The 27,878-nt window shown below is 45.5% G+C and overlaps 2 protein-coding genes across 5 annotated transcripts in view; one reads left to right on the top strand and one right to left on the bottom strand.

The window, feature by feature from the left end:
• LOC119404943 (exosome complex component RRP45) overlaps positions 1–4,172 on the bottom strand; it is a 48,100-nt gene extending 43,928 nt beyond the window's left edge. Inside the window, exon 1 of one of the 2 annotated variants that reach the window (XM_037671665.2) lies at positions 4,128–4,172. In XM_037671665.2, coding sequence (XP_037527593.1) covers positions 4,128–4,157 — 30 coding nt within the window. In that variant the 5' untranslated portion in view covers positions 4,158–4,172. Of the gene's footprint in view, positions 1–4,123 lie in introns of both variants that reach the window. The other variant, XM_049419129.1, reaches the window with a different exon arrangement.
• Positions 1,488–27,790, top strand: LOC119404941 (hydroxymethylglutaryl-CoA synthase 1). 3 transcript variants are annotated; one of them, XM_049419128.1, is made up of 9 exons: positions 1,488–1,800; positions 9,442–9,889; positions 15,566–15,691; positions 16,345–16,509; positions 18,307–18,463; positions 20,339–20,509; positions 21,780–22,012; positions 22,748–22,893; positions 26,242–27,790. In XM_049419128.1, the coding sequence occupies exons 2-9, from the start codon at positions 9,445–9,447 to the stop codon at positions 26,296–26,298; spliced, it is 1,500 nt and encodes a 499-aa protein (XP_049275085.1). In that variant the 5' UTR covers positions 1,488–1,800; positions 9,442–9,444; the 3' UTR covers positions 26,299–27,790. The 3 variants fall into 3 exon arrangements, with proteins under 3 accessions (XP_049275085.1, XP_037527586.1, XP_037527589.1); XM_037671658.2 differs by lacking the exon at positions 1,488–1,800 and adding an exon at positions 2,757–2,926; XM_037671661.2 differs by lacking the exon at positions 1,488–1,800 and adding an exon at positions 3,874–4,115.
• Positions 27,791–27,878: the final 88 nt, after the last annotated feature.

Raw genomic sequence — 27,878 nt, 5'->3', positions numbered from 1 at the left:
TTACTACATCAATTCCTGAAATTCCCTATTACCGCCTCGGTGGTCTAGTGGTCATGGTGCTTTAACTGCTGACCCGAAGGTCAAGGCATCGAATGTCGGCCGCATTTCGATGGAGGCAAAAGAGGTCTAAATTTTCCGGAGCCCTCCACTACGGCGTCCCTCATAATCATATCGTGCTTTTGGAATTCAAAACCCCAACATTTAATATTGGACAGTCTCAGTTGAGCGTCCGCAACAGATCTGCGGACGCAAGGTGCCATTGGAAATAACTGGCAGCGTCCGCACAGCTGCTGCGGACGCCCGACTAAAACTGTCTATTATGAAATTCATCCCTGTTCGTTTTGAACTGTTCCACTTGCGATGGCATTGATCAATAAGTAATGAAATGAGTGACATCAAACAGGGTTCAATTAACGGAGTCGAAATAATGTGGCCAGACGGCGCGTTGTCGATTGGAGTTGAATGCGCTGCGCGCTGAGTCGCGCACCTCGGGGCTTTAAATTAAAGTTTTGCGTCCATCCATCCACCCTGTTTACAACATAAAAGGAAGCAGAAGCTAAAGGCCACGTGGCCGGCCAAAGGCTTCTGCTAATACAACAATTCGGTCATTTGCAAAATGTCGCTTGCATGAAGATACATCATCTATCGCCCACGCAATCATGCACTTTCAAGCTGGGCACACATTTTTCCGGTTTTAAACTTTATGCTTTTATCGTGGCGATTATATATACCACGCGATTGCACATACGTGCTCGACAACTTCTGCATACAGATAAGACCGAGGAACATGAACCAAAGATTGAATCGACGAAGCATCTGCGAAGGCACGGATATGAGACGCCTTGTTTGCTATGGCACGTTGTTATTTCGAGGATATCTTATATATGGTACCGATACATATGACATTCTTATGGCTTATCTTATATGGCGTTCGCGGTTCACACTGGGTCCATGATCTGGGAAGTGCTTCGCGAGGGAAAACAAGTGCACCGAACCGAAATATCTCTTCTCCGAAAAATGAAGCCAAAAAAGAAATGGTCCGAGTATATGTGCACGCATGCCATTGTGTGCACTGTTCTGACGTTCATCGTGACGCATATCGGCGAGAGCGCTGCGAGAGACGGTGCTCGCGGAAGGGTTAGTCTTGTTTTCGTGTTCGCTTTTCGGGAGGGACCCGACGCGACTGGAATTGATTGCCTTCATTCTATATTTATTTATACGCAAGCGCCACGCTCTGCACACAAGGAAAGAACGCGGCGTGAACCTTTTGTTTTAATTTTCCGAGCAGCCGAAGACGCGAAAGGCACGTACTCTTCCTTCCCTTCGCGAGCCCGTGGCCTTGGAGGCAGGGATGGGGAGGGGGGTGGCAGTAGTGTCGCGGGCCTTTCCTTTGTAGTTCTTTCTATCTTCTCTCTCCTCTCTGCGCTTTGTTGCCGACATAAAAAGGCGTCAGGAGCTAGCGGAGGGAAAGAAAAGTAAAAGAGGGGGCAAGCCGACTTTGAGTTTCGCGTTTTTTCAGTCGGGGACGAAGAGAAGTGATAGCCGGACGCGTCTCAGACTCGTCGACGCTAGGCGCCGATACAACCATCACTCGTTCACGTCGTTGGAGCTCTTGGTGTACACGTGCACGTTCACAACTGCTAACGAGTGACACGACCGACGTAGTACGCTCTGCTGTGTGTGTCTTCTCGCACGTTCGATCACTGTGCGCGTGAATTGGTGCACGCCGAGTTTCTAGACGACTCTTTGACGTCTCCACTACGCCTGAGGATTTCTGGAAGAACACCGAGTGGAAAAAAGGTAGGCTTGAGCAAGCTCGGAATTCTTATATATACTTAGCATTTACCACCGTCGGCCAGCTAGGCTATAGCAACTAGAATTAGGCAGCAATGCTTGACACGTCTTTTATTTCGCCGACCAACGAAATAGAAGATCGCCCTCTTCTTCCTGATCCTGGTTTGTGTGCATAATCATTATACTTGGTCGAACATCGTTTCATTGGATTTCTCAGTTGAACGAACAATTACTATTCACCGCGCCGATATCAAACCCATGCTTGCATCCTAGCTACGGTAGTATGTCACACGTCGCAAGTATTGACTTATTCGAAAGGGAATAGCTCTGAGCCGACGGAATTTTCGATCGTTCAAACAGATTTATTTTATTTGAGTATATAATCGCTTAGCCAGCTGTCGGTACCGCCATAATGAACGTATTTTCACCGTGTAGGAGACGCCGCGATTTTTCACGCGCGCTTCGTCACGGCTCGATGGAAGTGCCATCCGTATCTCCGGCGAGCAATCGCTTTGGCATTTTCATACCGAAGCCAACAGCTTATACCTTTTTTTTAGTGTATTTTACATATATCTCGGAAATATGTCGTTTGCCTTCTAGACAACTTAGAAAGGAGCACTTATCGGCTACATGGCAGCTCGATCGAAATTCGTGCAACAGTCTCGGTTTGAAAGGAGCGCCAAATCGCGTGTTAAGATGTTTTGGTTTCGGTTTCGTTTATCGTGGTTTCTTCTCGTGTAATTTGTAAACGTTTTTAAAAACCCATCGTTTATAATAAAACAATAAAGTTGTTTTCATTATCATTATAATAAAACTCGTATGACAACATGCCTTGTTACTCTCATCGGTTACTACAGTGCCGTTTCCGCTGAAGAGCAGAGTAATCTAGTCGACAAAGTTCGTCCGATATTGAGCATCTGATCTGGCAACCCCAGTAAGCGTCTGACCCATACTTCCGGTTTCGTTCTTCCGTCTCCTACGTGTAGTGGCAAAGTTAAAAAAGGGACTGAACTGGAGGAATGCTCGTGCCGGAGAGGACTTTCGTCGTGTGCCTTGTAAATTGCGAGGGCTGACTGCGACGGGCAGCAGTGGGACCAGTGAAGGAATCGGCGGTAAATGCTCAGCGCTCGAGGTAAGCAAAAAAAGAAAGGGCGTCTCGCGAAGCGCTTAAAGAAAAAAAAAAAAAAAATCTCGGACCCCTCGTCCTAACGAAGAGGAGAGGAAAGAGAAAACGCTGGGCCGATGAACGTAACAAAACCAAGTAAAGAAGAAGAAACGTGCGTCCCGTTGTAGATGCACGCGTCTTGATCATGCCTATTTGTATTTTTTTATTGCTCGTTACGGAAGCATGACAGGGAGAGCGTGCTCGTTTTACTGGTTAAACGCTGCGCACTATTCCGGCGCTCTTCGCTGTGTTCTTTTTACCCGGGCTCGCTCCTTTTTGATCTTAGGGCAAGCTGCGAGAGAGCTTCGCGGCATTTGACCGGTCGTTAGCATGACCCGAAATTTTTTCCGCACTCCCGCTGGAGCGGCACGCGTTCTTTCGACGTTGCAGGAATCGCCCCCATCCCTTCGGTAGCATGTGTTCACGCGAAAAGGTTGTTGCGTCACTTCTTGTGCATCGCGGTGAAAACCCGGGCGACGCTACTGCTGTCGAAGGGGAAAAAAAAAAGCCGGGCGTTCTTGATGCGGCGGCCTCGAACTTGAAAAAGCTGGGTCACGGTCGCGCGTAACCCAAATAAATGCCCGATGCGTGTAGTACGGTACTACGTTATTCCTGTATCCATCTGGCGTCGTCGCCGTGAGCGGAATTTCTGCGCGCCACTCTCGAAAGGAGAGCGTGATTGAAGACGTTACGTTCGCACGGACACATGTTAAACGCGTATAACTGCGCACGCGTACTTTTTTCTTGTTTGTTTCCGCAAGTTGCGACCGTGCAGCCAACGGTTCTTGTCATCCGCTCAGCGCCTCGGAGAAGCGTTTTTTTTTACCCATCGGCAGCTATCGACGCATTCGCTCAGGTTTTGCTTCGCTAGACGTATGGCCATAAGGGAGGGGCCCGCTTCTTTTCGAGCGTGTGTATGCCCCGTGTTCTTTTTTACATTTCTTACTTCGAGCGTGTCAGAGGCCTTTGTCTTTTTAGGTCATCTTGGAGGATAAACGCGGAGAAAATACGCACCGCGCGAAGGAAAGGTCTCACGATCCGGCCGTGATTCGCGCGAATATGTTATACAGTCATGTTGTGTTTGTTGCAAGTGCGGACGGCGTTATAACGTGATTTCCTCGCATTAATCACCGCGTGTTCGAGAAAAAAAAAAAAGGTACGTACTTACGTAATTTTTCCGGTGTCCTTCATTTGGCATTCGAGTCTAATGCGCGCTTTACGAATGAATCCGGTTTGCCTAGTTTTTTTTTTTTTTTTTTTTACACTGCCGATCTCTCGGCGACTTAGTTTGCTTAATGTCTTCCGCAAACGTTCCGCCTAGTTTATAGCCTCGGCTGCAGCTTTCAACAGCTTATTTGCAGCTGCACGGAGCACATGCGCCGCAGCATATAGCACAGCATGTGATAGTCATGCTGGCCCGAACCTCGTGTTGATGTGTTTGTGTCTTATTTTGCCCAGAGGCGCGCCATTGCAGTGTTTGCAGCTGCAGATGACTGTAGTACATAGATATATTCCAAAGTTTGTACAATTCTACAAGGGCTTAATGAGTAAGTTGCTTCATGTGCAAGTTACACTTAGTGTAAAACCGCGGTTAGATTTTCTCATTCGACACGGTGTGCGAGCAAGCGTCAAACATGTTGTTCATAACCTTTCACTGAAGAATATGCATAGATATGCTGGACTTGTCCAGAGCAAAATCTTTTAGATATTGACAACGTGCAGTGCGAGTGCGTGAAAATGAAATAGTTGCAACTGGCACATAGCAAGACGAAAGCGTTTTCAAAAGCCATGCCACACGACACATTTACGAAAAGGAATAGATGTTTTCACTGCAAACTGTTCTCCCTTCTGCGCATAGTAGTGGTGCAAGTGCCATAGAGGTGTGCATCTTTAAATTAATGTAACCTGCTTGGGCACACTCATTATTACAACACCACAGCTTGGCTAAAAACGGTGGATGCTTACTGTTTTGCAGTGACAACTGTGTAAGAATGACACCTCATAATGCCAGATTGTGAGGTTTAGTTCTGTAGATAAGAACAGCGGGAAGTCTTCATTCTGTACCCCGTAGCGTAGCTTTAAGTTTGGAACTCCAAGAAGGTTTTCCTTTCTGTTCAGCATTATTCAGGGCATTTTGAAACAAATTTCTTACAAGCAATGCATAAAGGTTCTTTTTTTTTCATGACACGGTAACCTGTGGGAATGCGTTCCATTTGCAAACATGTTTTTCTCTCAGTTTTGTTAAATGAAGTTAAGGTTGCTTTAAAGAGAATTAATGTTTTGCACACCTGCTGATGGGCTCATAACATGCTACTTGTTCACCGGCTAACACAATCTCTTTTTCTAACTGACAGCGATAAACGATTACAGCATTTGCATTTTACATAATATTTGCATTTTACGTAAAGAGCTGGCATTTTTATTACATGCTGCTCTGCACTTGTACAGTAAATGCATCCTCGGAAAGGCAGTTAATTGTGTGCATTATGTCTTTTGTAGTTTATCGCTACAGCAACAACGCAATCGCTTCGGTTCTGTGGCACTAGTAGTGCACGTCTAATGGAAGTCCCAAGCTCTTATTTACCCATTCTTAGACTTCGTAGCTTGATTCGACGGCCTTTACCACGCATGAGCACTATATGAAGCTTGAAAGTAAGCAAGCCGAACGCATAGCACAAAACGTAAGAAAGTCGTTGAACAATCTGCTTTCATGTTAACATAGAAAAAAAAAACTCAGATTTTTGTGTTTGTGTGTTATCTGCAATATCATGCTGTAGCTCACTTGTCTTAATTGTGCCATGTTTTCTTTAGTCATCAGTGCTTATCACTGTCGCTCATACTACACATGTGGAAACAAGATTTCAGACACGATATCTTCATATCCGGGTTTACAATCTTGGCACGCTAACCGACTGTGATAAGGACCACCTTGTAGCACAAAGATTGCTGCACACAGCTGTGTTCTAATCAGTATGGACACTTGTGAAAGAAATGGCAAGATGCCTCCACGTGTTTCATTCAAGCCTATTGGCAATTGCACAGCTGGCCAGCTTTTAGGCAGGCAAAAGCACTGGCACGTGTGCTTTCGCACATTTCAAAGCCAAGGCTGTATCACGATTAAGGAGCCTCATCGGAATACATAAGCTGCGTAGTTTAGGTAAACAGATGATAGTAGTCATTTTCTCTTTTGTTTAAGTGTTTAATTTCTCACTTGTTTCAATAGTCCAGGTTACCCACTGGATTGTTGCATCTTAGTGGCTAGGTTTTCATACTGCTATAAACTTAAATTTCCTGACTAAATAATAGAAGGCTGTCCATAAAAATAGATAAGTAGAAGCAGAAAGAAATGTGATGAGAACGCAGTCCCCGCTACACACCAAGTCATTCGCAATTCAGTAATACCCGAAATTGTCTATGTTGCTTAAGCAACACACTGTTCTCTTGAGTATTAAGGGCTCAAAACATTCGAATGAAGTTTCTTTCACTTGAACATAAAATTCTTGAGAAAGTGAGGTTTATTTAGTTTACACGCTCATTTCTGGTGTACATATTCATATATTGCAGAGTAACGTGTGCATGATAATTTGGTCTCTTTCAGTCATCCATAACAGATTAAGCTCTCAGATTTATCTTTTCTCATTGCTGTTAGAAACATATGCAAGATGTTTCATTTTTGATTTCTTTGAAATTGTCCATGATCGTAGAAAAGTCATTGGTGTTAGGAATCTTTTTTTTTTTTTAATTTGGATAGGCCAAACAAGAAATCTGTTCACAATAAATAAAATCTTTAAAAGGAAATTCAGCTTTCATTCATATGATTTCAGTGTAGGTCAAAGGATAACATTTGTCTACTTCACACACATGTGCACACATACACACACAAACTGATGTATGAACCAGAAGCTGATAGTGTACCTGCAAACTGCTGCTTACAGTTGTGTTGATGCCAATAATCTTTGATTTGTGTCCACTTCAGCATTAAATTTATTTCAAGAGAATGCAGAAGGCAGTCCCTGACTAAATTCCTCATTTGATTTTCATACCAGTTTTATTGTTTGAACTTAACCACGAACATGCTATTCAATATATGCAATGACTTAACCACAATATAACGGCAACTTAGTCCTCTGTTGTCATTACATTTAAAATGTTTAAACTTCATAACATTTACATTTCTCGGTAGCTCAGGCCATTCTTGCTGTACATGTGTGCATCTCTGCAGAAAACTTTGAAACAATATCTAATGTATTTTTTTTATTTCACCATAGTATTAATCAACTGTATAGCTTGCCATGATTGAAACAGATACACTTATCAAAGTAAGAAAATTGAAATACTAATAGGTTACAGAAAGACAACATTCAGGACACGAATACTCATCCTGTCGCTTTACTTTGTGCCGTTCGCTTCCCTTGCAGTGTTGGGAACAGCACAATCTATTCGAGTGCTTTGGAAGCTAACCGCTTGCAAATTGTGATGAACAGAATAAATAGACCTTAACAAACTAGGAGGGTATGCTTGTTATGCCGTTCCCTCATTTGCATCGTGGCATTCGCTGTCGAGGTGACAAGGAACGCTTTTCACTTAAATGACTAGCCCAGTCGTTTAGCATTGCTGTATAGCACGACAGTGAGTACAGAAACATAGGCAAGGCAAAGGGTCCACAGATAGCTTGTGTCTGGGCGAAGCAAGTTTTGTAAATCACGCTAGAGTTTTCATTTTTTCATTGTCTTCTTCAATTTTCTCTCTTCACTGATTTAATCATGCAGGTAACTTGTGACCAGTGAAAGAACTCTTTAGTAGCTAAGACTGTTGGGAAATTACTTTCCCCAAATGCTCAGCCGCAGTTTTATTTCATACAAACCAGGTACAGTGCACGTAATTGAGTTTTCTGCCCGCAACGCCCATCTCGTTTCGTGTCAATCACAACTTTGTTATTTGTGCAGCTTATGCCAGCTGGCTAGACGGCATGCAAGGCCTTCTGTTGTGCTTTCCTTCCTCGTGTTTAAACAGCTGTTGGAGGAAAACGTCGCGCAGTGCTACGGCTACAGTCAGGTGTAATTTTGTTGTCTGGCACTGAGCTCTGTTGTGCTGTCTAGTTCCTTGCCAGCTTTTTCATGGTTCTTTATTAGTCTGGGCTCCTGTTCTTGCAGGAAATGGTTGGTCACAAGTTTATCCCTTTCTGTTGTTGTTGCTGTCATTGTTCGGGGCACTGATCCATTGTCGTCGTAAAATATGGGCACGTGGAATTGTTAACATTGAAAGCAACGCAGTGCATTCCTGTTTGGCTTTCCCTGTTTAAGTCTTGGGGTTACTTTCAAAGTTTCACCTTAATCTTGTCAATGTGTTATCATTTTCTGGACGTGTTCAAAAATTGCTGCTTTGGTGAGATAAAATAGATTTTTGTCAACACAACGTTGAAAGCAATGTAATCTGTTCCAGTTTGGATTTCGTTATTGAAGTCATGGGGTTTTGTCTAAGATTTCACCATGGTCTTACGGGCACATTCCACTTTCCTGAACCTTTTCTCAAGTTATTACTCGAGTGAAATAAGATATCGATTATAAAACACTTCATTGTTTCGAGTATGAGTGAACCATGTTATGCGTCACGCGAGATCTCAATACAGGATATGCAGTATGAGATTGCAGGTTTGATTTTACTACTTCATTGCCATATTTCATTGGGGGCGACAGTAATAAATGCTCGTGTGTGATTTAGGGACAAATTAAACACTAGGTGCTTCACAGCCCCAGTAGTTCAATGGCTTTCTTTTTTTTTTGTGTGCGGTGCTCATCAATTTGAACACGGAAATGGTTGCTGGCGCTACTTTGTACTGCTGGTGAAAACTAGGGTCACTTAACTGTCTTATTGTGATGTACAATGAAAGCGGGTGCCATGGTTCCTGACTGTGACAGCAGTTGACTCCCATGTGATGACCCAGTGCTGAATGATAGTGCGATGAAGCACAGATCAACGTGAGGGCCAACTGTTGTTTGAGTTGCTGAGCAGTGAGCAACTGTGCCTTTTCAGGATTTACTAAATTCTCTCGCTTACTCTAAAGATTACCGAGCAACCTGTAAATATGTTGCCCTTCTTAATAGTTCCTCTAAAAGAGCATTTGTTCATTTTTAGCATGGGAAAGAATTTCACGGCTTAGTCACTTATTTGATATGCTATGTTGTTTGTTTGTTTTTTCTTGGATGAAAGGTGTTCCATTTCCAGCTTGGATTATTGAACCTTTCCAGATGGAAAGATTTCTGGTTCAATGATTGGATTAACTATATAGCACTATAATTAAGCTCAAAGTCGATATCCAGCTGAAATATGGCTGAAATCCAGCCGGGAACTGGCAAAGTTCCAGCTGGATATTCATTCACTTATCAAGCTGTGTCTTTCCAGCTGGAAATGGAACTTTTTTCACCTGGGATCTTGTTTGTGTCGATTAGTCTAAAACCCACTTTCTTTTCGCATCCATGCAGACGATGCCTAGTTTTAAGCAGAACGAGACGCGCGGCTGGCCCGAGAATGTCGGCATCCTTGCCATGGAGATCTACTTCCCGTACCTCTACGTGGACCAGACCGAGCTTGAGGCTTACGACGGCGTGTCGACTGGCAAGTACACGGTTGGCCTCGGTCAGGACCGCATGGGCTTCTGCTCCGACCGTGAGGACATCAACTCGCTCTGCCTGACCGTGACGAGCCGTCTTCTGGAACGGACAGGCGTGCCCCCCAGCCGCATCGGCCGCCTCGAGGTCGGCACCGAGACGCTCGTCGACAAGTCCAAAAGTGTCAAGACGGTTCTCATGCAGCTGTTTGAGGAAGCAGGCAACACAGACATTGAGGGTGTGGACACAACCAATGCCTGCTATGGTGGCACGGCGGCACTGTTCAATGCAGCCGCGTGGGTGGAGTCCAGTGCCTGGGACGGTAAGCTGTCACCCAAATGCATGTCGTGAAATCACCGCTACTTGGACATAATAGATGGTTACATCAGTCATGTGGATATAATTGGACCTACATCCATAGCTATAATTACATATGTTTTTACGTAAAATTATGTACATAAATATAATTATGCATGTAGAATTTTACGTAAGGTTGCATACGTAAATATAATTAAATACCTAAATTACGTACATAAATATGCACAGATATAATTGGGCTGATCCAACAAAACTGTGACTAGCAGCGTTGTACAAGCTGTTGTTAGCAATACATACATACAATCGCTGTACATAAGAATTAATTAAACCTTTGTTTGTGGCACACACACCGCCATATGATATAATACATGGGAAAAAAGAGAGGTAACCAAAAAAAGAAAGTGCATGGTTTCATGGCACACATACTGCCAGTCCCTGTGGTGTAATACTAGTCGCTAGGTAAAATGTAAAAAGAAAGGATAAAAACATGAACTATATGAAGTGTTGCTTGCATATTGTGTTGCATGTTAACCTTAGCACTCGAAAATTCAATTATTTGATCACCATATATGTTGAAGCACACAGGAGGATTTAGGTTGCTGCTTCTTGCATGTCTTGTGTTTAGCGATACGACCATGAAGATATAAGAGGCAGAAGTGTGTAAGAAATGTCTTGCTTACTGGTGCATAGTTATGTGTCCTGTTTGAATCCAAAAAATGGCTTGGTCACATAATCGGTTCTTGTTAATAACTGTCATGTTAAGAACACGAAAAAGGACATTTTTTATGAGCTACCACGGTTAGATGTTCAAAGGCGCATGTCCATGTATGTGGACAATATAACCATTTCCTCATGCCTTTATGTTGAAAAGCTGGTCCTTGTTTTTTTGCTTAAACGTGGACACAAGAATGTAAGGGTGTACTGGTAGCTGGGATTAGAGCACTGCACGGGCCGATTTTTCCGGCCCGGGCCCGGCCCGGCCCGAAAACGCCATTCTCCGGCCCGCCCGAGCCCGGCCCGGTGTTCCTAAATGTGGCCCGTACCCGGCCCGGGCCCGAAAGGTTTGGGCCCGGCCCGGCCCGGCCCGGCCCGTTTCAGCTAGTTATGCCTTGAGCATAAAGGAGGCACTGTCCAACCTTCGGTTATTGTGAAGATACCTGCCGCACACAAGATATTTTCTAGATTGTTTTAGGAACTTCTTTCAGTGCCACAACTTTCACCGGTACTGTGTATACTTTCGGTTAATTACGCGCGTAACACTCTTGCGAAATGATTGCAGGGTAATATAAAATATAATTGGAGTCATAGCTGGCTCTTTCATGTACGCACGCAGTGCTAACCACGCAATCTCATTTTTGCATTTCAAAGAACAACTACAAAATATACCTGCATAAAGTGGAGAAAAAAGCATGGCAGACATTTTTAAATTGAGTCTACATCAACTGCATACGAGCTAGGGCTGTTGAGTAAAAGTAGCAAGTCTCCTGCAAACCTCATCTAGTGCACAATGCAATGGGAAAAAAAAAACGTGAGAGAGAGAGAGAGAGAGAGAGACTCTTTATTGGAAAAACAAAACAGAGATTTTTGCCGGCGTCGGTATACCGCTGGCATGCTACTCTGTGTAGGGATGGGGAACGGGATTGACAGACTAAAGATGAGAGGGAAGGAAATAATAATAAAAAGAAAGAATATAAAAAAATGAAATGCGCAAGTGAACCTGATAGAAATATTTACAACGAGTGTGTCAGGTAAGTGAAGCCTTTGCTGTATGAAATAATCATGCAATCATTAAAGCTTTCCTACTAGGCCAATGTTTGACAAGTAATTAAACAGGGACTGTGAAACCCGTCGCTGTTTAGAAGGGCCGGGCACTGGGCCTAATATGTTGTGCAACGTTAATTGATCGTGACAAATCATGTCCATTTGTCTCTAAAACAACGCTCTCTCATCGCGGTACGCGGAACAGTCCAGTAATATGTGCGCTACTGTCTCTATGCTGCCACAGTTATCACAGCAGGGACTAGTGGTGCGCCCTATGCGGTACAAATAACTGTTCGTGTATGCCACGTTCAGTCGAAGACGATGGTACAGTGTCTCAAGTTGGCGAGGAAGGGTTGGGGAAATTTTCGCTCTCACTTCTGGGTCAATGCAACACAGACAGTTATCTTGTTGGAGCGGCAGATTCCAGAGGCGGTCATTTTCTTGATAGGCATATTTTTTTGCGATGTTCGAGGCGTCGACTTTAGTAAAAAATATTCTTCTGAATTTCCGGTACTGGAGTCCATTTCGGGCTGCTTCGTCCGCTTTTTCGTTTCCTGAAATACCAGCACGGCCAGGTATCCATTGGAACTTAATGTAATGTGCTCTATCTGCTTCTGGGCGGAATACGCCAGGCTGGGCAGCGTTACATAAATTAAAGCTGTCGTGTTGACTCCTCGGCAGGCAACTGAACCCACCTACACTACGTTTTCGTGTTCAAAACAACAAGGTTCTTTGTCCCACCCTTCTTCCCCGAGTCACCGCCACCGTCACCGCCACTCAGGGAAACGAGTGTCTCTATGGCGCATCGCCACTAGTAATGGGAGAATCAACAACGGCGTTTGCCCTGGGATAAGAGTCGCTCCGCATCTTGCACTTAAAATGCACGAAAAACAGCTCCTGAGATATTAATGACTCACAAGTCGCGGTGGCCAGTCTACGGGCATGCGAGCGTAGCTGCATACTCGAAATGTTTCCCTAGATACAAACGCCCACATCTTATACACACTAATCTAGGCAGTTTACCGTTGTTTTCCTTACACGGTACCCAAGAACGTCTTTCACTCACTATAATGGCGGAAACTTATATTAGGCGTTTCTTGAAATCCCATGTAGCATACCGATCGAGCAAAATTGTAGACGTCTTGTACTGTGCAATTTCTATGCACGCCACTGCACTCCAGGTGGTTTAAATTACCCGGAGCCCTCAACGACGGCGTCTCATATAGCCTGGGTCGCTTCGGGAAGTTAAACCCCACAAAACAAAAAAACAAAGCCACACAACGTACACACGCAATTATACCTATACGTATGAGACCCGGGCCTAATACGGGCCTGGCTCAGGCCCGAGCCCGACCCGAGCCCGAAGACCAAGGGCCCGAGCCCGGCCCGGGCCCGATCCAAGAACCCCTTACCCGGCCCGGCCCGGCCCGCGGGCCGGGCCGGGCCCGGGCTTTTGGGCCGGCCCGGGCCCGTGCAGTGCTCTAGCTGGGATTGCTGATTCCACATTCAGAAATTTAATGTCATCTCACATTATTCAAGACACAGTTCATGGAAGTGTACCAAGGCTAGTTCAGCTTTTGATACTAACGAAATAGCTAGTTTCATCACTGCAGAATGTCTTGCTTCTTTTTTTTCATTTGATATGTGCGACTGTTATTCAAACACACATTTTGTGCATTCACCATAAAGTATATGTCTCTCCAACATTGCACCACTATCTATGAACGTTTGAGGACTTGCACCAAGGGAGTAGCAAAATAATACCACATAGCAATGTAACGGTTGGCACTCACTACCCTTACTTCAAGGGGTCATGAAACGTTTTCCGAAAATTTTCAACTACGTGTGTATTCGGAATCCTGGCCGTCCATTCAATACTATACCTTGACTCGTTTCATCGTCCGGGCTCATTTAATAACTATAAAATCACAATTACGATTTCCCATCTCGCGTTTCCCTCAACTGTACAGCTGATGTCACTTTAAATCGGCCAATGAAATGTCTGTCGTCGACAAAACATGGTGACACAGCAGTGTTTGCTGAGCCATAGCTGGCCGAGATTCGTAGCATCATACAGCTTCGATTGTGACGCCGGCAGCTTGTGAAAGCGAACGTTGTTTCCACTTTGATAAGTTGTACGGCACTGTCTGACAATGCATACGGTTGGCATAGCGAGGACTAAGCCACCCAAAACATGCCGTAAAACTCAGCCTAACGCAACCAGAAAGAAAAAACTGGGATGCTGCACCGTGCAAGCGAAGACAAGAAAACACGCATGACGGAGCCCAGATGTACTTGAAAGCGGAAGCAAGCAGATCAAGTGCTGTACTTGCACAGTATACAACTTGGAGCACAAAACTTGCCGTGTTCTTTGTTTCTTTTCTAGGTTCCTATAAATCTATTATTTTACGGCAAAAGAAAGCTAACGCTGTGTTTATAACTTCCCTTAGCATGACTTCACACGTTAGTGCCTATGGCTGCCGGTAGTGCCACACAGTCGTTTAGGAGCCCAAGAAAACTGCTGTTTCAAACGGGATTCATTAATTATAGACTGAATGTAGTGCCGAAATATTTCGGAATCGGCGTGTCTAATCCTTGTTGAAGTAGGGAAAATTACAACCGGGCAGCTTCATTTTCTTTTCACGAACTCTTTAATGTAATTTGGGCCGCAGTGCAACAGACAAGCAAGAAGCAATTAAGAATGCACTCTCCATCATGGTTGGATATTGTAACAAACTCTCTGGGCGATGTTGGATTATGTTGCATGCAGCTTGCTGTTCAATGCCCGAGCGCATTCCAACAATGGAACGTTGTCCTTCATTTCATGCCACCAGCTGTTGTTTGCGCATACTGTTTCAAGCTGACCACTTTACATGTCCTTTTTAATTTGTTCATGTGACGTTAGTTAAACATTCACATTCACTGTTGGAGGTCATGTATCTGATCACCTGGATTGTTTTCTATTCTTTTAATCTGATATTTTAACAGTGCAATTCTAGTCTGCACGCTCATTTTCCACTTGTGTTTTGTGATTTCTGAGCTTTACATGCCAAAGCAATGATGTGATTATGAAGCATGCTGTAGCAGGGGACTCCGTATTAATTTTGACCACCTGGGGTTTTTAACGTCCTCCTAAATCCAAGCACACGGGTGTTCTTTGCGTTTAGCCCCCTTCGAAATGTGGCCGCTGTGGCCGGAAATCGAGCACGTGTCTTCAAGCTTAGCAGCGGGTACCACTTGTATGTGTTCTCCCTATCCTGTGACTTAACTTGAGATTAATGTTGAAACTGCAGACAGGTTGGGATGTCGTAGCTAAAGTAGCACTGGTGATATGCAACAGCTGTAGTGTCGGATAAGTCATAAACATACTTGTTGCACTTAAGGACAAAGAACATTGTTAAGGTTTTTACTATATAGCATGAAGAACATGCTACACAAGTGAGAGATGCCATAAACCTTTGGCAGTCAACCTCATTTGCATCACATGTCTAGAAATTGAACTTTAACTGCAGTAAGACACACTTCCAAGATCTTTACCAAAAGGAAACGCCTACCTTTTCTTGCATCCTGATTTTCGGAGAAAACATTTTGCATCTGGTGTCACCTTTATAGTCTTTTACAAGTGTGCTGCATTTTTGAACAAATTGTCAGCTTGTGTTATCTCAATAGCATCTTGTATTCTCTGGTTTTAAGCTTGAATCCTGGAGGTCACATTGTCAGTCACATTGTCATTAGTGCACATACCTATTGCTGTTTGCAACTGTCCACTCCAGTGCAGCCGTGTTCAATCAAATTCACATTTTTGCGGTTTTACAGTAAAGTTTTATGTGTAGTGCAAGTGCACTTATGAAAGGCTTTGTTGAAGACTTCTACGTTACCATGCTTTTTTAACCTTCGCGTTCCTGTTGGTATCGTGCAGGACGCTACGCCATTGTGGTGGCCGCCGACATTGCCGTGTACGCCACGGGCCCTGCCAGGCCCACAGGTGGCGCCGGTGCTGTGGCCATGCTTGTCGGACCCAACGCAGCTCTTGTCCTAGAGAGAGGTGAGCTTGCCAGGAGGCTGTCCTTCCCATTCACCACAACAGTGGGTGTCACCTTGAAGTCGACACAATTCAGACCCCACGCTTCAAAATCGGTTGACCTTTCTCGGGCAGTCCCACTGACTTCACAGCTTTGGCTTTCACAGAAGTGCACATCAGTTGCGTTGCCTAGCTGCTCGAGGCGGCTCACAGTTTCACTGGAACTTGTTATCCTGGCAGTTGTTGTCTTTGACTAACGCTCATTATGCCTTGCAACATAGGACCCCGGGGGCCTCATGAACTTGGAGATTGTGCATGTCTTCTACTAGCCCTTATTTTAACAATTAACCACTGTTCTTTCACTTGGGGTGGTCCCAAGCAAGAAGATATTTTTAGGTGTGGAAATGATAGCTATTTGCAGCCATGCGCAATCTTTGAGTTAGTGAGGCCACGTGGTCCCGTGTTGCAAGTCGTTTTGAGCGCAACTGTACATGCACGTTCATCCTTGGACTGGTTGTTTGTGGAAAACAGTTGCGATCCCCAGCAACTCTTGTGGGGCCACTCGAGATAACTTAATTTGGGGACAGCAGTCTCGAGCAGTTCGAAACCGCGTGGGTCTGGGTATTGAAGAAGTCCAGCGTTGTGGTGCAAATCGTGAAAGTTCTTTCGTTCCACAGGTGTGAGGTCGACCTACATGAGTCACGTGTATGACTTCTACAAGCCAGATCTCCTCTCGGAGTACCCACGTGTCGACGGCAAGCTGTCGGTCGAGTGCTACAGCAGAGCCCTGGACAAGTGCTATGCCGGTTTCTGCAAAAAGGCGAGAGCCGTTCGTGCCGAAGGTTAGTGGTGTCAGTACTTTAGATTTCTTTCCCAAACTTTATTGTTCTCACAATAACTAGAAATTACACATTTTCACGCCATTTGTTTATTTTTGCAAAAAATACTTCTGGACAACAAGCACCTTTTCTGTTATGCGTGGCAGTTAGGGGTGTGGAAATAGAGTAAATTTTTAGGCAGAATGGAATATGTGTCAGAAGCAAATTGAATTGAACATTGGATACTTTTAGAGCAATAACAGCTGCTTTCGCATTTAATCACTTTCGTAATGTGTGTGTCAGCATTGTAGTGTCAGCATTGTCAGCATAATGTCAGCATTGTAGTGTTGCAAAGGTCACAGGTTCAGTACCTGGCCATGATTGTCACATTTCGAAGGGTGTGGTATGCACGAAGCGTACCATGCCTTTGGTGCACGTTAAGGGTTGGCGCCTATATAGTCGGATACAACATTGGAAGTCCACGGCATTTCCTCCTCAAAGGTGGATGCGCACAAGCCTGCACCAACGGGCGCGTGCTCCAAGCTGACGTCGTGAACTGGACGTCCGGTTACCCTGTCTTCGGAGAACATTTCAGAGTGCATGAGCGGGATTATTTCTTAGTTGCTGAGGCGATCGGCTGCAGTGATTTGGTCGTCTGGGCAGGGCGCACTTCTTAAAGGGACCGGCAATTGCCCAGAACATGAAATGAGATCACTCCACTGATGTAAAGACTGTCCGTCACATTGACTCAAACCAACCCTGTTTTTTTCGTGAGAGATGGATTTATATTTTTATTTTTAATTGAAAGTCGCGAAAAATGACCTGTGGCGCCTCTGGCGGCAAAAACATAAACGATCCGATGAACCCGGCCACGTGACCATTGATTGCTGTACGCGGTCGACAATTTTTTGTCAGTATTGAAATATTGTTCATTTCTTTATATTAAAAGGTATTACTCCATAAAAATGTACATATAGGCCTACGTTAGTAGTATGCATTAAAGTGGCACTGCCTTCGCGTGACGTAATGATATCCCATGCTCGTCAGCGCGTCTTGAGCAACTTTTCAGCGTGCTCATGCAACCGTGCACGCAGTTTCCAGGTCGCTAAGATTTTGGAGTGACATAGTTTTTCTACCTACACTTCGTCTCGGAAATGATGCACGCTGCTACTCGGCGTGGCCGCACATTTGCGTAGTGACGTTTTCGATGACTTGACTTGGCTCGTGCATCGAGAGAGTAACGATGCCGGGGCAAGCCACCCATGACACAGGCGCAGGCAACCTTGGAGGACGCATGCGCACACAACGCGGTACAAATACAGGGAAGGTGTATAATGCCACATCATCTCATTGTAACAGCTTATTTTCAAAAATAGTTGAAAAGCTCTAAATAAAGGTGGTTAAGCATAGCTGCAGGAACTTCTGCGAAAGCAGACCAACGATAGCTTTCACAAATCGAGAGAAGGGCTGGTGGCATCGCCATCAATCCTCAGCATTGCTGGAGGAAAGGTACGTCCGTGTTTAGAGCCTTTCAGATTGAAAGATACTGCCTGTAAAATAACTACGTGCTTTTGGAATTAACTACTGCAGGCTACAGACACTGCGAAAAGTGAGCTTTCTGTCGCGTCGTAAAAAAATGGGTCGAGAAAATGGTTGTCGGTCCCTGTTGTATCTGACTATAGTCAAAATTAATCTGGGAGCAATCCACCATAATGGCATCCTCTACGACCTACTGTGCTGTTTTCGTGCTCTCTTTTACATTGTCGCGAGTTTTGCGGCCACAGACTCTCATATTTTCACAACCCTTTTCAACTTCTGCAGAGCACCACGACAGGCCGGTGACCCTAGACGACCTGGACGCCATGCTGTTCCACGCTCCGTACGGGAAGCTGGTGCAAAAGAGCCTGGCCAGGCTTGTGCTCAATGATTTTCTGCGGGACTCGACATCCCCTAAGTATGCCAGCCTAGCTGGCTTCAGGTGAGAGTGATTATCAAGCTACCGCAAGGGCTCTGTTTTGACAGGAGCCTATTGAATACTGCGTCAAGGTCTCTCGAGTTTAGTAGCACTGCGGAAAAAAAATGGGGTCGAAAGTTTTAGCCACAGAGCCAGTCGAACAGTCTTGCGACGAGTCTCGCTAAGCCATAATTTCAGAATAGCTTGCCGGTGGTGTGCTGTAGTCTTTAGCGGGCTTAAAGGGACCCTGCAACACCTTTCTTTGTTATATTGGAATAGTCCCATTATTGATGTATGACTCTTCACGAGCCATATGCCGCAAAAATTTTTCGAATCCCTCAAGTCTAAGTGGTGTTACCAAATTATAGAGATCACGTTCCGCAGCTTTCTCTCTCAACTCAACGCAGCGAGCGCGCGGAAAGCTGCGCCCGGCGTGAGGGGAGGGAGGGCGGAGGTGCGAGGAGGCGACGTCAGTGCCGGCGGCATTTTTTTTTTTCATTTTTTTCTCTCTGGCGTCTCGCGCAACCACGTGGTGTGCCGCCACTTCCGGTCGGCTTGCGTCGTTCTCGTCGAGTGGAGTCGATCGCGCTGTGTATCGCGCGTGCTTGAAAACTGCGCGTCGGTTTGGTAATGTGGGTGTGCACCTCGAACGCCGTAGTTTTCATCGCTCTGCCAACCATGGAAGCAAACGTGCGCGCTTGTTTGGAACGATGACAGCTGAGATCGGTTTCGGCCCATACTCCGATACACCGCCTCGTAAGACGGCACTGGCAGACGACCCCGAAGCGCCGCCATTACCGGACGCCAGCATTGTACCGGAGACACGCTGCGCCCGTGCCTCGTCGGTCGTGAGAACGTGCCGACGATGCAGTTCTCAGCTGACGAGGCAACACTCGAATGGCTGCCACTCTCAACCGGCAACCGCGATGGTCAAAAGCACAGAAATATTCACGTTTTCGGCACTGCGCATGGCGAAGAAAACGGAACCACGCAACTACGAGCAGACGAGCTGTCGGTGAGACCGGAAGTGCTAATATTAATGTTTGTTCGGTGTTTTTAACGCGATGACATAATATAGACATACATATTATCTACTTATTGAACTCAAAATTAACAACGAAAGTAATAATGAGGGTGTTATCGTGATTATAACATCAGCCAATGGTGGAACTGCCGACAATCGCGTCATATTTTGCGGACTAATACATCATTTGTCGAGAGAAGAGGGAGCGATTTTCAGCTGACTTTGAGAATTTATTGTAAATTCCAGGCCGTGCGCATCGCTATAATATTTGGCTCGCGTGTTCTCGTTAGCCTCGACTACCGATCGGCAGCGCTTTTTGAGCATGCTCGAAAAGTGTTGCAGGGCCCCTTTAAGGGCAACAGCCATGGCAAGAAACGCTTGGTGTTTGTACACTGACAAACTTGCTCGTATCTCAAGGTGAAAAGGTGAAGTTTTAACGATAAAGGATTCTACAGTGGCAGTGTGTTTTAGCTGACTCGCCTCCACATATTTCCCTAAAATTGTGGGAAAAAAATCTGCAATGACATTCTCCTCAGTATTCATCTGAGCGTTGCCTTGAAACCAGATGACATTTGTGTGCCCACTTTTTTTTATGTCAATTCCCGTGTGCTCTATAGAACTCTATGATTGGAAACCAGCAAGCTCAACTTTTAACAACACAAGGATTCAAGGTTCTGTGGTGCAAGGTGGAATAAATGCATAAGGAAAAAGGAGACAGAAGGCACCACATAGAAAGTGGTTCATAAAAAAAAAGGAAACGATTTTTCATTGCACCGAACCTATGTGTTCCTTTCCACCTGGCAAGTTCTTACAAAGCATGATTATAAATGTGATGAAATTTTGCTTACTATCTCTTATCCCTCTTTCTCTCTCAGCTCTGTACATTTAGAGGAGTCTGTGTTTGATCGAGACGTGGAGAAGGCCTTCATGAAGTTCAGCCAGCAGATGTTTGAGGACAAGACCAAGCCAAGCCTCCTGGTGTCCAACCAAGTGGGCAACATGTACACACCCTCTCTCTACTCCTGCCTCGCATCTTACCTCGCGAGGTGAGTCGCTCATGCCAGGTAACACTAGTTGGGGTGCTTCACTATTAGTATATACCTGTTTGCCAGGTTTACGTATTTATGGGAGGTCCGCAAGCTATTTTGTAACATATGAGGTGGTAGTTATTCCATGGAAAAGGTTGCAAAAATAATGGCGCTGTGGAAAGCTTGGAGCGAGGCTTCGTAAAGATTGCCTGTAATGAATGAAATAGAGTATCTAGCCAAGGGTATGATGTTGACATTTTGGTGAGCTTGTTGGTGTGCGCATTAAATCGTTCAGTCTAACGCAAATGGTACGTGGACAGCATATGACATCTAGGGCTTTCGTATGCTGTCGTCGCTTGGCGTAACGCAGGCAAAACCACGCATAAAAATAGAAAAAAACTGGAAGCAAGCGAGAAACAAAAAGAAAAAAGGAGGAATAAAAATGGAAGTAAATAGAAATAATGACATAAAAGGGAGGGAAAGAACTTGAAAAGAGAAAAAGAAAGAAAGAGAAAACGGGGGAAGAGAAACGAAGAAGGTTGCCCTGCTCAGCACTTCCTTCAGGTTTAGCACCACTAGTGCGAAGTTGCCTCACTTTTTTAGGAGCGAAGCTCCTTAGGCCCGCTGTGGCCGTCGAAGCTCCCCGCTGCATCACCGCTCCCCACCCCAGCATTTCTAGAACCAGGTCAGTTTCGCAGCTTCCCACAGACGCTTGCTCTCCGAAGTGGACACGACGGCCGACGCAAGAACTAGCGGCGCTGCAGTTCCATCTTGCATCATGCTTCATGCGTTCACAAATCACGCACAAAGTATGGAGAAAGTGAGCATGGAGAAACGTGCGACACGTCGCAAGCGGCCACTTCTCGCTCAGCTCGCTGCAGCATGTGCGTCGCCTCCGCGATCAGCTTCGGCAACACGCCATTGAGAGCAGTGGTGCGCTGCCGTATCCGATCCCGCGAGACACAGCAAGTGAAGCAAAATGTTACAGCAGCGTCATAAGTTAACGTGTGAGCCACGTGTGCCGGCTCGCGATTGAAGCTGCAAAACTGTACTGGTTCTAAAAACGTTGCCTCACCCTACTACCTTCATGAAAGCCAGCAGCGAAATCAAGTGCATAGTCGTTTGCGTCACATTTCTAAGGAGCTTGGCTCATCGGTTGTATCCGTACACGGAACAACTGCTAGTTTTTCTGTAAACGGCTTTTTTTTTTTTAATACTTTCCATGTTAGTCATGTTTTCAGCATTCCTGTTGACGGTGGCTGTTCTTGTTCTCCTATGCACGTGGCAGCTTTCCCGTATCCCAGTTAGCAGGCAAGCGCATTGGGATGTTCTCATACGGTTCCGGCCTAGCAGCGACCCTGTTCAGCCTCTGCGTGACAAACAACTTGGGGCCGGACTCGGCACTGCACGAGCTGCATGCCAGCCTGGTTGACCTGCGTGCGCGGCTTGCCCAGCGCCGCAAGGTAGCACCCGAGGAGTTTGCCCTCATCATGAAGCTCCGTGAGGAGACACACCATCAAGGTAACAATAATTTTTTTTTTTTGAAGGGTCACTAAAGAGAGAAACAATTTTTCTCCTATTAGTAAGTTACTCTTTCACGTAACAAAATGGCAAGTTGGGCTAGTTGGTGTGTACTCATTTTCTGAAGAAAAACAGCACACAAAAAAAGACTTAGACAAGTGTGTCTACCCTCGTTGCTTTGTCTACTTTTTTTTTGTGCTGTTTTTCTTCAGAAAATGAGTACTCTTTCATGATACCGAAAACAGCACGCTTGCTGTGAGAAGACGCTTGGTAAGCGAGAAAAGGGCAAAAAGAAAGTGGGTAGCGACGCCACCTTGAAGTTGCCGCACCAGTCGTCGTGACGTCGTAGATTTTGATGGCGTCTACTGGGGCCTACGTAGTTCCTAATCGGTAAAAATGAAATGCATTCTCTTCTGAGGGAGCCAGAGACTTAACATACTAAGTTTCAGGCAATTTTATTGAGCGAATAAGGCCAAAATATGAAAAAAACACTGAAATTCGTGACGTCACCATCGGAGATTTCGGCAGGAAATTTAAAAGTGAAGATTCTGACATTGATTTTCTCATCTATTAGTAAGCTTATGGTGGTGAAGTAAACGACACTGGAGTTTTCAGTGTATAATTTATCAGTCTAATTTATTGTTTCGGTGTCCCTTTATAATGTATGAAGCTTTCATATCAAGTTGTTTCAGCAAACAGCTTTGTGGTAAACCTATGTGCCTCAATTTCATGTAGCACCGTACACGCCCGTCGGTCCTTTGGATGACCTCTTTCCGGGCACATGGTACCTTGCATCGGTGGACAGCATGCACCGGCGGCATTATCAGCGCCTGCCACTTGCAACTGCAAACGGAAAGGCTCCAGTGGCAACCACGCTCAAGGTACGCTTATTAATTTGGATTCAAGTCACTTCAGTGCACTTCGTTTTTTGCCTCACGTGGCCACTTCAACAGAGGTGGAGCAAAATAGCATGTTACGTACAGAAACGAACAGTGCTAAACGATGTAAACCGCAGCATATCAAACAAGCCTTTGAATAACAGGGAGAGCTACCTGAAGATGGGAATAGCGACATGAACTGGCCTGGTTCTGAATTTTACTGCCATTGTTGCCAGCTGTGACACCTTGCTCTAATGCCACAACAGCCGTTATTGGAATCTGGAAATATACACAGAAATTATAAACACAGTAAAGTCATCAACCGATTTTTCAGATTCCAGATTCTTCGGACATGCCTGATAATGTGGACACCTTCACGGCACCGCCAAATGCCCCAAAGAGCCAAAGTATGCATCTGAAAGGAAGAGGGAAAGTAAGAGTATAAAAAATTAAGAAAGTAGTGCCAAATTACCAAGTACTACAAGAAAGTAGTGCAAAACTCTATGGCGTGCGATTTTTCTGACTTACCGCTCCGGTTGCACGTCCGAAAGGGGCATTATTTAAACCCATATTCCTGCAGGTCATAAACACTTTTGCTACTTTCGTTCGTCAATGCTCACTCATGCTAATTGACTCACCAACATTCACTGGTGTTCATAACTACGCCCATTCTCACTTGCTGGCACCTACGCGCACTTATCATACTTGGCAACGATCACTTGCTTTCATAAACGCACCCACTCGCTCTCGTTCGTATAGCACACTCATCAAATCGCACCTTTTGTCACTCACTCGCGACTGTCAAATGAGTGTGGAATGAGCACTTGTCTACATACCATAAAAACCGGAATATAGGTTGAATTATTTTTCAAAAATCAGCCCTAGAATGTCGACCCCCGTCTTATATACTGGTCACTGACAGAAAAACTTCGCAAGTCTGGCCACAATGGGCAATTGAAGTCAACCGTCTCCATCGCCATCGCAATCATCGGTGTTGCTTTGTTTACTACCAGCCTTGTGCCGAGGGCGATCTCGTCTTGCGCTTTTGTTGTCGTCTTGTGAATCTATTTGGGCTCCGAGGTGGTTTTTTTCTTGTTCTCGACCGGTGGCCGATGACAGTTCACCGTAGAGTTCAAGAAAGCAGCGATCGAGTTTGCGAAGGCACGAAGAAATCTGGTCTGAAGTGTGTGAAAGGTGTGTTGGGATGCTAGCGCATGTGAACGCGAGCAGGAGCCGCGAGTCACAAACAATATCTGAAAGTTTCTTTGCACGGGTGTTCTCGCTGCTCCAATCTCACAGGATACTACAGTGCAGACCACTTATAACGTAACCGCATATAGTGCAGGACCGGTTATAATGCGGTCTTTTTCGACTCCCGTTCACCCTCCCATGTATACGCATGTATACGCATACCGCTTATTGTGCAGTCCGCCAAGATGAAATACCGTTTATAATGCGGTTGCGGGAAAATATTTCTGACAAACGCAGTAGCGAGTGCGATTCTCAAAGGAGGTACGCCGCTGGGGAGGGAGCGACGAGGTCGTTACGAAGGGCGAGGGCACGCACAGTGAACGAACGAGGGGCGGAGGGAGGAAAAAGACCGCGGCAGCGCTGTGCGGGCTCGCCGAGTGGGGAAGGATGGTGGTTGCCTAGGCGACGGAGTAGCCTTTGCACCGGCGGTGGCAAGGCGGCAAGGCTCCGCGGCCGCTTGCTGGCAGCGCGTTACGCGTGGAACGTACGATCGCATCCTCATCAAGTGCGCTTTAAAGTAAGTTTCCTGTCGGGAAAAGCGTCGTCGTTATCACACTTGCTACAGATATCGCGTTTGCGACCTCGTCCGCAAATAGAAAAGTTTTGCGACTTCATGACGCGAGCTTTCGCCTTTTCTGTCAGTGCGCGGACTTAAACGAGCTTGGCGGGCTTTTGTCGCCGTTGATCTCCTGGCCGCGAACACAAACTTCGTATCACGCGCGCTGTTCTTAAGTTAGTGCTTGAGTGCGATCTTTTCGACGTCCGATCTTCATGTTGTCTTAGACAAACTTCCCACGACAACATGCTGAACGGCACGCTAGGCCTAATCAGCGTTGGTTGCTTTTCGCTAGCGGTCGCGGGCGATAAAAGTTGCGGTTTGGTGCGGAATCAACGAAACTTTTGCGATGGCTGCACTTGAAGGGAAGAGTATCATATAGTTAATGAAAACGAGGGCATGGTTGGCACATGCAACTCTCGAATTGTGGTTCCGGATTCGATTGCAATGTCTTGGACATCGCGTGTGCGCCCGTGAAATCGAACGATCGGTACCGCTCAGCACATGAAATTTCGGTCGCGATTCGACATGGTTTTGTGTAATGCGCATACCTCGAGGAGGCCTGAAACGTAGTCGGCGAATTTCCGCGATGGCACTTTGTTTTGTTTGCTTTTTTTCCCCCGTGTTTATTTCGTTGGCAATGCAGGTCTTTGGCGGTTAATTTTTGAACATTCGGACATTTAAGTGGTTGTAAGCGCCCCAAATCGCATATGTCGATTATCGGACACGCGAGGCTACATGCTCAACACGTTTTGCGCAAGTGCAGCCTTTGAAGAAGGTTGTTTTGGTTATAGTGCGGTACCGCTTATAGTGCGGATATTCGCGACTCCGGCGACTTACGTTATAAGCAGTCTATACTGTATTTCTTTGTTGCTTCCTGCGATGCCGGCCGCTCTGGTTACAGCGGCACGTATGGCTATGATCAGCAGGCAGATCGAGTGCACCACAGAAGCATTCACTACTGGTGGACGCTGAAGCATCACAAACATGCAGCAATCAGAAGAAAACTTTGTTTCAGTGCCAGACCGCGGCGTATCTAGAGCTGGAGACGAAGGTTGCACAGTTTAACCGATAGCTGCGCTCGCGTCGTGATTGCTATCGGGGACCTCAAAGTGCATTCAAATTAGTGCTGTCAAGACGGTCGTGATGTTTTACGAGGATAATGCTTGAGCCCATCTTCTGGCTTTCTGCCATGTGGAACTTGCACGTAAACACACGTGTAAATAAATGGCATTTTCACTGGGCACCATTTGAAATTGCGTTTGTTTCACGGTAAAGGCACCTTCTTATACTTTGGCCATTCCATGTACTTTTTTTTTTTTTTCAGTTTTCAGTAGTCAGAAGTGGGGGTTTCGACCTATATTCCGGTCCGACCTATATTCCGGTTTTTACGGTACTCCCGAGTATGTCGACCTATGCTCCTTAGAGTACTCTATAGGTGGAGAACAGTTTTTTCCATTCAAGGAGTAAAGCCGAGGACGTGTGCATATTTTGATCACGATTCTGACAGTTGTACGTTGTGTCTCTCTCCCTCTCTCTCTCAGGAGTTCAACAGCAGCGAGGTGACTACCAACGGTCAAGCCATCGCACACGAGACCTAGCAACGCGGAAGAACCTGTGGCGTTGGCGAAGACCGTCCGTGTGCTTCACTGCCTCTTTCCTTCCCTTCCTTTTCTAGCTCGGTTTTGTTATTCGTTTCCTTTAACGTCAGTTTATCAGCCACATTATTACTTTTTTTTTCCTTCATCCCACCTTTAATTTACCCTGCGTTAACATTGTAGCGACGGTTATTTTAATGAACATTTTTCTTCACTACAAAGCTGAGCAAAGTACTCCCGCGAGCCTCCAAACAAAACTGTCTCCGCGTCGCGACGACTGGCCGTCGTCGTCGACTCCGGTACACGGTATCTCGCCGCCTCGGAAACGCCCGCACGTTGTGTCGTCGGACTCTGCCTGGAGTTGTGTCATCGAGCGCGCCGCGCGAGCGGCGCGCAGGGAACTACAGTGGCCTTGGATGAGGAGCGTGTTGAAGTCTCGTTAGCGTATGTTGGGAAGGAAAGAAGGAAAGCGTTGAGGAGTTGCGTGCATTTTACGTTGTTGGCTCTGTTGTAGAAGATATAAAAGTCGTTGTATGCGATGGGATCGTGTGAAATGCCTGCTGAAGCTGGAAATATGTAGGGATAGATTCCAGTGTACATACGTCTCACTGCACAGCCCTTAGCCTCCACAGAAGGGGACAGTTGCTCTTTCATATCTTGCGTTTTCTTTTTTCATACTGCCTGCCTGCGAACAAAATGCAGATTGTCGTGTCGATAAGTGAGTAGTGCTGTTTACTGTGAATATAGCGATGAAATCGCAGTGGCACGGAGTTTTGTGAGGGGGTCGCGCACTTAAGTATCCTTTGTTCGTTGACTGTTACGGCATCACTTTGTTTGCGGAAGTTTTTGTTTTGCGAATCCCAGTGAAATGAATTTACCTGTTGGACTCTGCTGCAAAATGCCATAACGGTCTTGGAACGAAGGTGAAAAAAATGTGGATCTTATTGGCCACAGAAAAAAAAAAGGGCTGGGGGGTGGGGGGGGGGGGGGATGTTGCCCAATGTTTTCACAGTTAATATAAAGATAAAAATTTTGTCGTGTGTCTTACTTTCCTGCACTTTGTAGAGGAGACGGTATGAGAATGTGTTACCCATTAACGCATTACTGCTAAACCAATGTGGAGGTGTTTTTTTTATTTATTCTGTTTTCTCGAGAGCACTTGTTTTAATACTTTTTTTTTTCATTTGGTATGTGGGTTATCGCGTAATATTTTGCATAATTTAGAGGAGCACGTAGTGCAGCTTTATTCAGAAGATTATTGCCGTTTTATTAGGAGAAATGACCAAACATTCGCGCGTAAAATTTTTTATACATAGGAATGTAATAGGAAGTGACGTGCCGCCTTTTATGCTGGAAGAGTTTGGATATGCATTGGTGTCCTTCGTCGATTGTTTTTCTATGACATCCGATTGTAACCCATAATACCAAGATACCTTTGATCTGTGATGCAAGGCGCAGCTTGTATTGACAAATAAAGGTTGTAATTATCTTTTTATTTGTGTCTCATTTTATTTTGAGCGTGCGCACATTATAAGCTGTACACATGATGATGTTATCTATGAAGATCTTGGTAAAGTCCATTT

This window comes from Rhipicephalus sanguineus, chromosome 9 (assembly GCF_013339695.2).
Source record: "Rhipicephalus sanguineus isolate Rsan-2018 chromosome 9, BIME_Rsan_1.4, whole genome shotgun sequence".
Classification (NCBI taxonomy): Eukaryota; Metazoa; Arthropoda; class Arachnida; order Ixodida; family Ixodidae; genus Rhipicephalus; species Rhipicephalus sanguineus.
This window is presented reverse-complemented; position numbering and strand designations above follow the sequence as displayed.